The following is a 12,802-nucleotide window of genomic DNA, read 5'->3' as shown; positions in this document are numbered from 1 at the left end:
CCACGATTGAAAGCCAATTCACACAATAAGAGATCTCGTGTAATCGTCTAAAACTCAACTAGAAAGCTGGCAACTTGATTACACGAGTGTTTACTTAATTGATGTTATCGTTATCAATCGCCGAACGTAGTTTCGAGATAAACACGACTGAGTAATAAACTGTCGGCTGATCAATTCGAATCTAATTTTTGATTAGTTTCAATCGTGTTAGCATCGATAAACGAAGAACATAGGTATCCGTAAAAGGCATTCGCATATAATTGTACTTCATTAAAACACTTACATAATAATTAATTAAGCCCCAGTATATTAAATTTCGTTTCATTTAATAATACTTTCATGTTACTACAAAAATTTAATACTATCAACATGAAATATAGAATTTAATAGAAAAACGCTTCATTGAAAAAGTACGTAATCATACTTTTTATGAGTACCGTAGATCGCATAGAAACAGCTAATTGATTGCACGCATTCACGATTCCACGTTTAATTTTCATCTGATGTAGAAACGTCTACAGAATAAAGATTTTATTAAATATTTATAATAAATCAGGAAAAGAATTCCAATAGAAAACTTTTTCGTCTTTTTTGAAAAATTATCTTTTATTCTCACAATGACATGGCAAAATATAAATGCATAGATTACAATCTATTGGTTGATCCGTTAATCTGTATACCGATATATATAATATCGAAAAGTATGTACGTCGGGTTCAACAAATTTAGATATAAAAAGAAGAAAGGTTTCAAGGTCGTTTTTTGTGTTCATTTAAATATGGCACTTAACAGTCTAGTAAGTAATTGGTATCAATTCAGTCTAATTAAGTTTCGTTATTATAATAAAACTGATTACTGTAAAATACTGAATTTGTCTTTAACCCTGTGTAGCTTTTGATCTTTGTTTGTGATATTTTTAGACCTCCACATATGGCAATTAATGAAAAAGGTAATCTTAAAACGACCTTGATGTTCTTTTCTATTAACCTTTCTTGATTACGATATATTTTCTTTCATCGTTTATAAATTTAACATACCTCTTGAAATATATCTACAATTGTCAATTTATCTCGAGTTACCTTATGAATTGTGGTACAGATCACATTATTCTTAAAGTATTTCTTATGTACATAATCACTTTTTATAATCAAACATGTTTCTTTTTACGCAACCAATAGCAATAAAGAGTAGTTACTTCTTCTTCGATCTAGATTTATTTCCTTAAGTTAAAATTATAATAAACCAAACAAGACACGATACGAAACTTTTTCGGCAGTATCTCGAAATACTACTGTTTAAAAGAAAAGTCTTATTTACAAATCTATAGCATATATATATATATATATATATCACTGCTTAACTTCTGAAATTTCATTTTCTCAAATTATCTTATAAAAACAAACCTACAGCAGCAAGTATACAAAAATGATAATATCGATATGTGTACAAAGTGATTGTTCTTTCTGTTACAAAAATAACAACTACCATACATCGATGCTCCTCAAATCTCATTGCCAATTTGCAAATTCAACATTAAAGTACTGCTTGTAAATGTTAGTATTAAAAATATATGCAATTCATATCGTCGAGAGATCTATTTCTTTTCTTTCTTCCTTGTAGATATCAAACGTTTCTCCATATGCGTGTCACAGTTCATATAAATGCATTCGAATCTTATCAAAAATATACAAAGTTGATTTTCGACGGATGACGAGTACAAAAGGCACTTGTTGAATAAATATTATACACGCAAAACCATCGTGTCTGATCTTTAATTCCTTTTAAAATTCGTATTTGGGCAGTGTTTGTATTGCATAAGCTGGTATGTGAGAGCATTCAAAGGCTTATTTAGGCGGAGTATCTGTTAATTTCGTGCTCCCCATTTCCACGCCACCGCTATGAAGCACAAGTTCCTCTCGCGTGTAAAACATTACGATTTCCTCGACATTCGAAAACGATTTCTCATTTACTTTTGCTGATCCTAATGCGTACCTATTCGACAGATATATGATATTCACTTTTATTCAATTCCTTATCAACTCTTTCTTACTTTCTGCTAAAACAAATATTATAAAAATTCTTTTAATCCTTAGAGACACTGTCATGTGTGAAGTTTCACCCTATACGAGCTTTATTTTAATATCATCATTATATTATCAATATCACTGGTATTTAATATTATCAATATTATCATCGCAATGTTATTGAAGTAATTATTGCAAACAATATCATTTCTATTCTTCATCTAATATTGAATAATGATAAATTCCCTTGTTTAATTGCTTGACTTTTAAAACTTTTTCAAAATACTAGAGTGAACTTTCACCCAAGGTAGTCTTTAAGTTAATAATATTTATTTAATATTTTTGGAGAGATTTTCTTATTGAATTGTTAGTTATAACTATAGATTTAATCATTTCTTTCTAATTATTTGTTTATTTATTATTATTAGAACAAGTCCGGTACTCAGCGAAGATATTTATACGGACAAGGAATACCTTACCTATTGTCAGGTCTCTTCCTGACTGGAACGTTATACACCCTATCCTTGTACCAGAGCACCAAAGCCAAAGGATTATTCACTTTTGTCGTAGACGGTCTCAGGAGAAAGTATCCGTCTTGAGGATTACTGTAAGTACTTTCTAAACATAGCAAATTCATTCATAATTAGTGTATAATCTAATGAAAAAACGCAAACTAAGTGAAGTTGAAGCACTTGATTATTTTTATAAAATGTTAATGATGGTTATTATTCTTGCTTTGAGTTTACTTGACTTGCGACAAGGACTCACGTTCTTTGATAAGACTTGTTGCTTGTTCTCTGGTAACATTGTGGAACCAAGGCTTATCAACGTATGATTGTCTCTCAGGCGGTGGAGGTAGTGGTCTCGTAGCCCTTTCTGATGACAAAGAAGTATTGCTATGAGAATGAGGCAATGTGGCCGATTTCTTCTCAGGAGATCTCTCTGAAAGCAACACAGAATACGTTAGGTACACTAAAATCTCACGCAACATAATAATTTTTTGGATCTATTAAATATTCAATGGGAGATTCATATAATTTATTAATTTATTATTTTGAAGATACAGTCAAATTTACTATAGTTTGAGGCCAATGTTTCACTAACTTGATAGATTCAGGCGGGCTTGAGTGAGGGCTGCCTGAGTTAAACATTCTGAGAGACTCGCCTGACGACGAATCGCGGTGTTTAAGGACACGTTTCGTTTTGGGTCTCCAATTAAGGCTGCCATTTTCGTAAAACCTTCACGTTCACTCAGGGAGTGAACAAACTATTTGCAATTTTATCGGAAAAATTTTAATCACATTTACCAGAAGAATGTGCACCGACATATCATCGTCGAATCTCATTCTATTCATTACCTGGCCATATAACTATACACAAATTTCACGTTTATTGAGTACGCTCAGTGTCGTCCAATCTTGAATTCGAAGAAAGAATTAAAGGAAAACAGTGTTTTCTTAGTCGGTTTCGCTTGTAAATTATCCTAAACACCGTAAGCAGAATCAGGAATAAATGTCAGCTAGAATCTTTTTGTATGCAATGTATCTAAATTGTAATATCGAATACAGAATTCTAAACAATTTATAACAAACACTGTTAGTCGATAGATTTGAAATTTTAGTCCATCCGTACAAAATTGAAATCTTCTACTACAAACCAATAAATAATCAATCGCTGGGAAAAAGCTACTGAAGAAATCTCTCGCGATATTTAAAAATTGCTACAGAGAGAAGTTGCTAGAGAGTTGCGACAGAAGAACTACAAACGACCGAACTCTTCGAAATTAATACACGGACTGACGTTTAATCCAAGGCTCGGCCGAATAAACAACGAAGCTCGGCCATCCGTTGGTCTCTCAGTATGGGGCACCCCGTCTCTTCAAAGTTTAAAAATATATCGCTTACTTCGTACTTATTTTCAGGTTGCTCTAAGGTCTTGAGGTATTTCCAATTTTGTAAGAAAAAGTCGAGCGTTTCTACTGAGAAATTTGATGATCCTATCTTTCAAGTATGCATAGTCAATGTGTATACAAGTATACGAAAGAATGCGCAAACAATGTGGCACGCGAAGAATTTGCTTCGCAAGAGGTTGTTGTACCTGGTGGATCAGGTGGTTGGGAGTAACAACACCGTGAAAGCCCCCGTTTGATCCTCACTATCATATCGGAAACCTCATCCGCCAGACGAGCGCCCAAACCTCCCAAAAGCTGTTTGCTCAATCTCAGATAAAAGCACATTCCATCCCACTGTTTCCTCTTCCGTTTACAGTGATAAGATTTGAATGTCAAGCTTTTGTATAATTAGCTTTTAGGAAATCGTAATCTCTTCGAAGCATTGCTCTTCTGTTTAAACAACAGCTTTGAAACACTGCACTTGTCCCTGTTGCTATTCATATTATTAGTATTATAGTATGGTTTGCATACAGTATACTTGATAATTCACACGCGTTCTTGTTTATCTTAACGAATTGTTACCACTGAAAATTTGAATTTTTTGGTAATTCGAATTGTCAAATTTGATTTGAAATGTCTAAATATATCGGCAGAGAACGACTCGAGATAATGGGAACGATAGTTCATCCATGACTGGCTGCAATTGCAATGCGCATCAGGTTGCAGAGATATTGGGGGCCAGCCAGTTGCCACGCACATGTTTATGAGAAGTTCAGACACCGAGAGTTTTTTATTATTTTAATATAATGCAGCCTGCACTTTTTGCTTCGTTCCTCGTAACACGTTGCATTTTCTATCTTCAACGATTTCAGTCTAATTACTTTCTTTATTTTGGTATTCACAGTGGCATGAGACGTAATTTTATCGTATCATGGAAACAACTTTCTTAATATTTACCAGTATCATTTTGTACACATACAGGACAATTAAACAATATTGCTATAAGGGGTTAAAAAATTATATGTATATATATATGTATATATATATATTATGTTAACTAATTATAAATATTATACAAACCCTTTAGTTTGTCCAGATCTGTTCGACTTGGAGTTGGAGTTGGAGAGGGGGTAGTTGATGACTGGGGAGGTTTTGCTGGTAATGGCGGGGGTGATTTTGTATTTATCGGCCTCTGAATGGGATTTAAATAGTACCCATTATCATCTGACTGGAAAAGTAACTTCCGTTCAATTTTTCATCGAATTAATTATCATAAAAGGAAGATAGAATTTATATGCTTACTGTTTCCGTAATCGATTCATAAATCTCGTAATGTTCTTCTTCTTCCTCGTAGCTCGTAATACTTGGTGGTTGATAAACACTCTCCGCGGAACTTTGATGACCGCTGCTCAACGATTGCTTACTGTCCACCTTCAACATGTTCTTCTTTTGATTTTGTTCGATTATTTGTTCATCAAACGCTTCATACTCGTCTTCGCTCTCTTCCGTTCTTGTAGGCAAATTCGCAACCAGATCGAGGTTCCTAAGCGTTGCAGGAGGCTTTGTTTGATCTTTGCTCGATTTTTCAACGATCGTTTGGTCTTTGTTCTTTTTTGGCTGTGGTGGCGGTGGGACTGTCATTCTTTCTGAAACCATTGGTTAAGAAAGGAATTATTTGTTAAATTATTCGACTTTTTTTTTTTTTTTTAGATCACCTCTCACATCTTGGATAAAATAACATCATAGAGAGATACGAGTCAATGATCTTGAGCCTTCGATTAATTTTAAAAAACGATAGAACGCCAGAATCATTTCACGACTATAATCTTTTCTTTCTTTTTCACTGTTTAAAAAAACGCTAATCAGTGATGCTAAATATACAATTAAAGATTGAAAGCTTCGTGATCTTTTTCTTTTCTTACTAATATAATCCTTACTAACTCTGATTAGAGTTGTTCGTCCTGGTTTTCGACGCATTATGCAGAAACGATTTCCGGGGTTGAGTAACATTCAGAACCGAGACCTCCACGTTTTTTCCTTTCAATGCTTCAGACTTCGGTACCGCCATTGGTTTTTTGGTATTTCTAAATTCTAATTGTTCTTTAAGTTGCTCGGCCAGAGACTTCTCCATTTGGCTATGCAATCTGGACGTATTCTTTAATGGCACAGTGCTTGTCTCCTGACAATTTGCATACGTGCTCTCGTCATTCTGCATGGGACCACAATTGGCGTAAGTTCCTTCTTCCCCTTGCCTAGACCTTGCTTCCTTTGCTCGGACATCTTCTTGTTTAAGGTCCGCGTTATTTTCTTTATGGTTGTTACTTTTGGCTCCATAATTTGATCGAGAAACTTTCTGAGTTTCTGCTAAGGTATTTTCCTCGTTTGCTTCGTCTTCGAAATCGGTTCCCCAGGATCCGGTGTCGCTTAAGGGGTCCTCGTTCGATTGAATCTCGAGTATCTTTTCTTCTACGAATTTTTCAGGTGTCTTCTTTACTTCCTCCACGAATGTCCAGAGACTCCTAAACAATTAATAAATATTTCGAATGATACAATCTGTTATTGATATACTGTTTGGAGTAATCGAAGGATCGTATAACTGAAGTCTTTAATAGACAAGTAGATAGAACGACCTTCTTTAATTTTACAAGTTTTTGTCTAAGAGGAGAGATCAGAGAGCAGAGAAATTTTAACTAACATCGGACATAAGTACATCTTACTCGTATTATGCGATAAAGATTGACTTTGAGGAAATTGTTGGAAAAAAGATATGTAAACAACAAATAATGAATATAAAAATCAAAATGACACGGAGAAGAATCTTCCAATTGTTCCGAACAATCCATAAATTATATATTACACCGCATGGAAACGTGTTATATTAAACGTAGAAATAATGGCTAAGTCAATGCATTTAAAATTAGCCAGAAATATTTGACCAGACTCTTTCGCACGAGCGATATCAAATGCTGTTGCAATAATATTAAATATCGTAGCTTTTAACGTCTCTGTTCTACGCCATTCGAATTTTTTAGAAACGTTATCTTCTAATTATTATTAGGAGTGGTGCATGGTAATGTCGCTGCGTTAACAGTCGTGTTGTTGTCAAGTGGAATTTCCTTAATAAAAGAAGATAATAAATTTTGTGGCGTCAGTGACGATATTGGATGATCGAGGGCGTCCCACACGATAGAATTACGCACTTATGGCACCGGTTTGTATAATCGGAGCCATACTGTCTTGTTAGCATGGCCTTCGGAAGTGCTAGCCGTGCCATATGTATTACGATTTTCGTCGAGCCGTTGAACCTTCCTCTCAGTATGCATACTGTGTCCCGCGACGCTTTCTATAGCATCGTCGCTCGCCAAATTTTTCACCGACTCAAGCCTCCGCGATGCTTAGAATTGCTCACTCGAGTAGCTATACTAATATCGACAGAATGCAAACACATCAACCTCAGCGTATATGTAGTTATAACCTGTTAAATACAGTATCTAATGACGATACAACTCTTTTGTTCATACGAAATTCAATAATAGAATGGAAGTAGAACGCACGTCTTAACACCTGCATCGTTTTTTCGATTTCAAGTTTCACATTCTCTTTTTACCAGAATTAACGATTCATCGATCAACGTTGCGTCAACGCAATAACATTTCACTTTCAATTCTTTTCTTTTTTCATCGACCTATGTCGTCAAATTCTATTGTTTTTCTCTATAAATTATTGCTTGGTACCTAATAGTCCTTATATCCGTAATGCTGATTCAGAAACATGTGAATTTTTCTGCATGCTGACTCATAATATTGCTGCCCTCGTTATGCAGTTAAAATATTCTATCTACCATATCGAAACATTCGAGAAAACTAAAGTTTTATTACTTTTTTCTACAGTTTTTGTATTTCTTTCTTCAATTTAAAATATTTAGCCATTATTTCGTAACAACCTGTATAATATATCTATACTCAAAAGCAAAAAAAAAAAGAAAAAGAAACGCAGAAAACGCAGAATATTTTAAGATATATTGAGAAATAAGCAAAATGTTAGACAAAGCGTTTTAACTAATTGTAAGGTGAAGCAGAATGGTCAGAGGAGCTTTTCTGTTTTCAGTTTTCAATTTTCAAGTAAAATTGCAACTTATTGCAGTTGTCGAATAAGAAATTCTAATGAAAATAATTGGTGAGAGAGTACAATTATTCGTGAATTTTATCCGCTATCGTATTTGTTTGCGTTTCACGTTACACTTATACTTTTGATAATAAAAAATAGACTCGAGTATTTCAAATTATGGAAATACAATAGATACGTTAATTTGATTACGTTCTATCGTAAATAAATTAATATTTATGAATGTTAAATATAACATTGACTTTACTATTTTCTAAGTATTAAAAGATATAGAAAGTCCAGGATGGAAGTATTTGCATTTCCAATTTCGATTACATGCAATAAGTAAGCTAAGTAAGCAGAGTGATTTTATTTTATAGATTTCACGAATCAATAAAATCACTGGTCCAGGAGATCTTCGAGTTATCCAGAATAGAGTCCTCTGAGAAATCGTGGATCACGACTGGATCGGATCACGATTCGAAGGTGTGTCTCGGGAAGATGATTTGTAGAGAAGAACCGTTAGACCGTGACACGGAGCTTCGGGATTCTACTTGGTCACGGGAACAAGTTCACGCTGTTCCACCATTTTTCACGAAGAAGTAAGACACGTCTGATATTTCGTTCTCTTACCATATCAATGGACGCGTGAGATCACTCTTCCACAACGCCAGCTTCCCTTCCGTCAAGTGCTGGAATAATTACAATTAATTAAGAAGAGTATAAGAGAGCACGCGCCGGTTGGAAACGAAATAACGACACGAATTATGAATGAAACAGCTCGACGCTCGCTGCATTCTACGCGCATTTTCTCTTTATTCAACGGGCTAGATATTTCTTTTTCTTTGCATTGTACGATTTAAGAAAAAAATGTAAACTAATATTCGAGTTTCTATTAATTGGAGTATTAACTGGCGAAACGCGAAACACCTATAATATCCGATAAAAAATTAATATACAGCCTGAATAATCATCTTAAGCATACGGTAACTAGTATTACAGATGATCTTTTGATATCGAGATATCGAGACTTGTTGATGTAGCGAATAATTTGAAATTTAAATATCTATATGTATCTGTATCTATATAATATGTATATACCTGTGTCAGATATCTTGCAATTTCTAAATATATACATATACATCCAGATTTATTTCAAACTTTGGTAATATGATCATGACAGACGTGATGGAGTTTCAAAATGTTTAAAAAACGTACATGTACGATATATTCCTAAAATATTTTTACAAGTCAACCACTACAAATGTCTTTCGCTTATTTTTTTCAACAATTGTCTCTATGAAAAAAAGTTTTGGTGATTTCTTTTTTATTTGCATTCTACTGAGACGCGATAATCTTAATCGATTAAAAGTTAATTTGATTTGAGGATTGAAAAGTTCGCGATAAACGAACTCATTATGTTTATAAACGTTTCGTCATCAATCCGTATAAGTAGTTATCGATGTATCATTGTATCAACGTAGCTATAGATGGCACAGATGTTAATCAACGAGACGTGAATGAAAAGGGAAAAAAAGAAACTGTGTAGGAAGACCTTCCTTACCAGCAGCTCGTCGCCATCGACCTGCCGTTTTGTGATGGCTTTACAGCACTCCTGCAGCCCATTCTGCAAAAGCAAGGATAACTCGTTCTATCAAACAGAACGTGCATCGCTGATAAAACGATAAGGAGCACACATGTATCTTGTGCAAATATTTACATTACGACGATAAAGCAAACCAGTTAAATATACAGAGCGTATCCTCTTTTTTCATTTTCTCATATTCATTTCTCATTTTCATTTTCACATATTTCCGATAATATATCAAGGAAATGTTTTCAAAATGTTTGCAAAAATTAGTCAGTTTTCCGTCTGTCACACATTTTCAAAATTTCTTTTTTCGAGAAAAAGTCAAGGCCACCTTTCATCAAATCTAAAATATATGATGCCATTTTAAAAGGGTCAAGGTGACTGACCTTGATTTTTTATCGAAACAAACATTTTTGGAGAATTGTTAATATCCAAATGTGTAGCAGACCGGAAACTGACTAACTTTTCTTCAAAACATTTCTTTACGAATGAACAGAAATAGCTGAAAAATGATGGCTAATTTTATAATCAGAGGATGCACCCTGTATGCAAACTATCTTTACTTTATTGTTTGTGCGTTATTGTACTGCTGTTTGAATTGACTAGAATCGATACGACATATTTCTCAGAATTTTACCAAGTTTAGTCTTGTACACGTGTATATGACAGCCTAAATTCTTCGATCATGTTAGTTCTATCGTTGCATCTATTGAATCTTCTATTGAATTAAACGCGTGTCGTACGTTGTCTGACTTCAGCTTTTGAATTTGTCGCGCGAAGTTCAATGAAATATAATGGATACGTGTACGCGATGTTCGTTCTATTGATTTCCTTCGTTTTCCTCGTAAGTGATACATTTTTGAGAAAGTTAGAGGAAGCAAGTTTCACTACTTTTTGTACGTGATACGACGAATAGATTTTTTAATATCCTATTATTTTCATGCAATAGAAAAACCATAAATATTTTAAAATTGACAATTATAATATTTTTTATATTTCCTTATACATTAGAACGAGTACAACGACTTATAACACGATACAGTTCAAAGTTACTAAAATAAAATATCACAAATTTAACATTTACGATGAAAATGTTGACAACTAATAACGTGAATACTCTTATATGTCCTCATTGAAAAGTTACATTACATAATTAATAACGCGAATACTCTATGTGTTCTCATTGAAAATTACATTATCGTCTTATTTTGTGATTACATTACCGTGTTTGATATTTTATCCGTGTTTGATATTTTTATATGTTAGTTTACAATCGAAGTGTTTGCTTTTGAACGGTATACTCGGTCGGTATACTTTCGTTGCTCGATCATGTTCACACGAGTTCAGTGGCTTTTTGTATTCTAGTCGCATGATTTTATGAAAATAAAAAGAGAGTACGTATAACGTTGAACGTAAAGCTCATATACACATTCCGTATTAGTTAAAAATACGCACGTGAACCACTGTTTGTACACATGAGTTTCATATGCGAACTTTGATATTCTTAATGTGTCATGCAGTGTGACAGGCAGTGTAAGGTGAACTAACTCGTTCTGAGACGTCACGAAGGGAAAAAAACACATGTTTATTGATCGTTTGCCTATCTACCGATTTACGCAAATAATTCAACGTACATTAACGCTTTGCTTTTGCTATATATTTATCGTTTACGAAACGTAGCAACAAATTATACACGCAGGATCTTATCGAATCATTTATTGTAAACATTGGATAAAACATACTGAGACGAAACTCGTTATTAATAGAAAATATTTAAGTTTTTAAATTATAAATATTATAATTATTCCAATCCTTCTTATGATTATATTCTACGAATTCGTCTGAGATTTCGGTATCGAGTTCGTGTCAATCAATTCGCCACTGACAATTTCAAAGGTGACTTTTCACTGAATCAGAGTTTACTTACCTTTCGAAGTAGGCACAACACATCATTGGTGCTCCAATTCGATATGTCCTCAAGAGCGTCGCTTCGCGACAACTTTTTGAACATTGCACCGCGTGTTCACGCGACCGTGACAAAAAAGCGTCGCACGTGTTCACCGCCCAGTCGCATCTGCATCTGGCATCTGGTTTTTGTGGGCGAGGTGTCTTGAGTCTTGAGTCTTGACTCTTAACAACCCTCGCTGCTTCGTATTTTCCTCCCCTGCCCCACTCGTTCAACTGACGTCCATTGACGACTATCTCATACATCCGTATGACGAGCTAGGCATCGCCATTCCGATTGGTCACTTTCTTATGGTGCACCTGTTTTAACCGATACGATCTGGTACCAGTGGTTCTCAGTTTGCAGAATTCCTCCCTTACGATATTTCGAGAGTTACTGAACGAAAATCGGTAATATCTAATGACAAATTAACTGGCTTCTTGTTCCTTTAAGTGGCCATCGTTATACTTACTAGTTTTTTAAATTCCTTTTGTGGAGCGAATTTTTACTATCTAAATAAAGGGAGAAATACTTGGGATTTCTTAGAAATGTATTTCTTTCCATAACTGCACATATAAGGTTCCATTCACTTGAACAATTAACGGAACATTACTGTACTGCTTGACCAAGTAAAAATCAAGTTATACTACGATTTATCATAGTACGTTCTTCAATATCGTTGCATAGCTTCTTTGCAGGTTATTACAGTTAACATCTCAGAGAGATATATACATTGGGGAATTAATGTTTGGTAAAATAGCTTTCCATTTTATATGTGTTACAAACTATGAATTGAATTTTGGTTTCCCCTAGATTTTGAGATTTTATGTACCTCTTCCGACTCGTCCCATTGGATAAACCATGATTATATAAACAGATCTGCACACTCATTAGGGAAAACCGCCCGAAAACTGAGTCGTATTTAGCCGTGAAAAATCAACATTGAAAGATCAACAAAGTCCGTGTTCTTGCGAGAATGACAGAGATAAGTAGAACGTCTTTGTCTCCATTTAAGGCATTCATAGCATGTCACGCATGCACAGAACTTCTTGTTTTCCACATTGATTTTTTATAACTAGTCGAGACTCAATTTCCAGATTTTCCCTAGGCTTCGGTATATGAGTGTCGAGATCTTATATGACCGTGGAATAAATTATAGAATAAATTCTTGTTTACGTTACCTTTCGGTTGAGAATCAGTGGCTTAAAGTCAAGTTCACAATGTGTAATACATTTGTCTTTTCGTTC

General features: G+C 34.4%; 1 protein-coding gene across 2 annotated transcripts; it reads right to left on the bottom strand.

The window, feature by feature from the left end:
- Positions 1-587: 587 nt before the first annotated feature.
- On the bottom strand, positions 588-11,793 carry LOC117208061 (lymphocyte cytosolic protein 2-like). Of its 2 annotated transcripts, XM_033448890.1 has the most exons (11): positions 11,538-11,793; positions 9,584-9,646; positions 8,653-8,711; positions 5,857-6,434; positions 5,218-5,561; positions 4,992-5,143; positions 4,122-4,276; positions 3,129-3,263; positions 2,793-2,966; positions 2,504-2,642; positions 588-1,992 (listed from the first exon to the last, which is right to left on the bottom strand). In XM_033448890.1, the coding sequence occupies exons 1-11, from the start codon at positions 11,619-11,621 to the stop codon at positions 1,845-1,847; spliced, it is 2,031 nt and encodes a 676-aa protein (XP_033304781.1). In that variant the 5' UTR covers positions 11,622-11,793; the 3' UTR covers positions 588-1,844. The 2 variants fall into 2 exon arrangements, with proteins under 2 accessions (XP_033304781.1, XP_033304780.1); XM_033448889.1 differs by lacking the exons at positions 3,129-3,263; positions 4,122-4,276 and having other exon boundaries at positions 742-1,992; positions 4,996-5,143; positions 11,538-11,791.
- Positions 11,794-12,802: the final 1,009 nt, after the last annotated feature.

The sequence above is a fragment of the Bombus bifarius genome, unplaced genomic scaffold (assembly GCF_011952205.1).
Source record: "Bombus bifarius isolate JDL3187 unplaced genomic scaffold, Bbif_JDL3187 scf7180000008050, whole genome shotgun sequence".
In the NCBI taxonomy this organism is placed as follows: Eukaryota; Metazoa; Arthropoda; class Insecta; order Hymenoptera; family Apidae; genus Bombus; species Bombus bifarius.
This window is presented reverse-complemented; position numbering and strand designations above follow the sequence as displayed.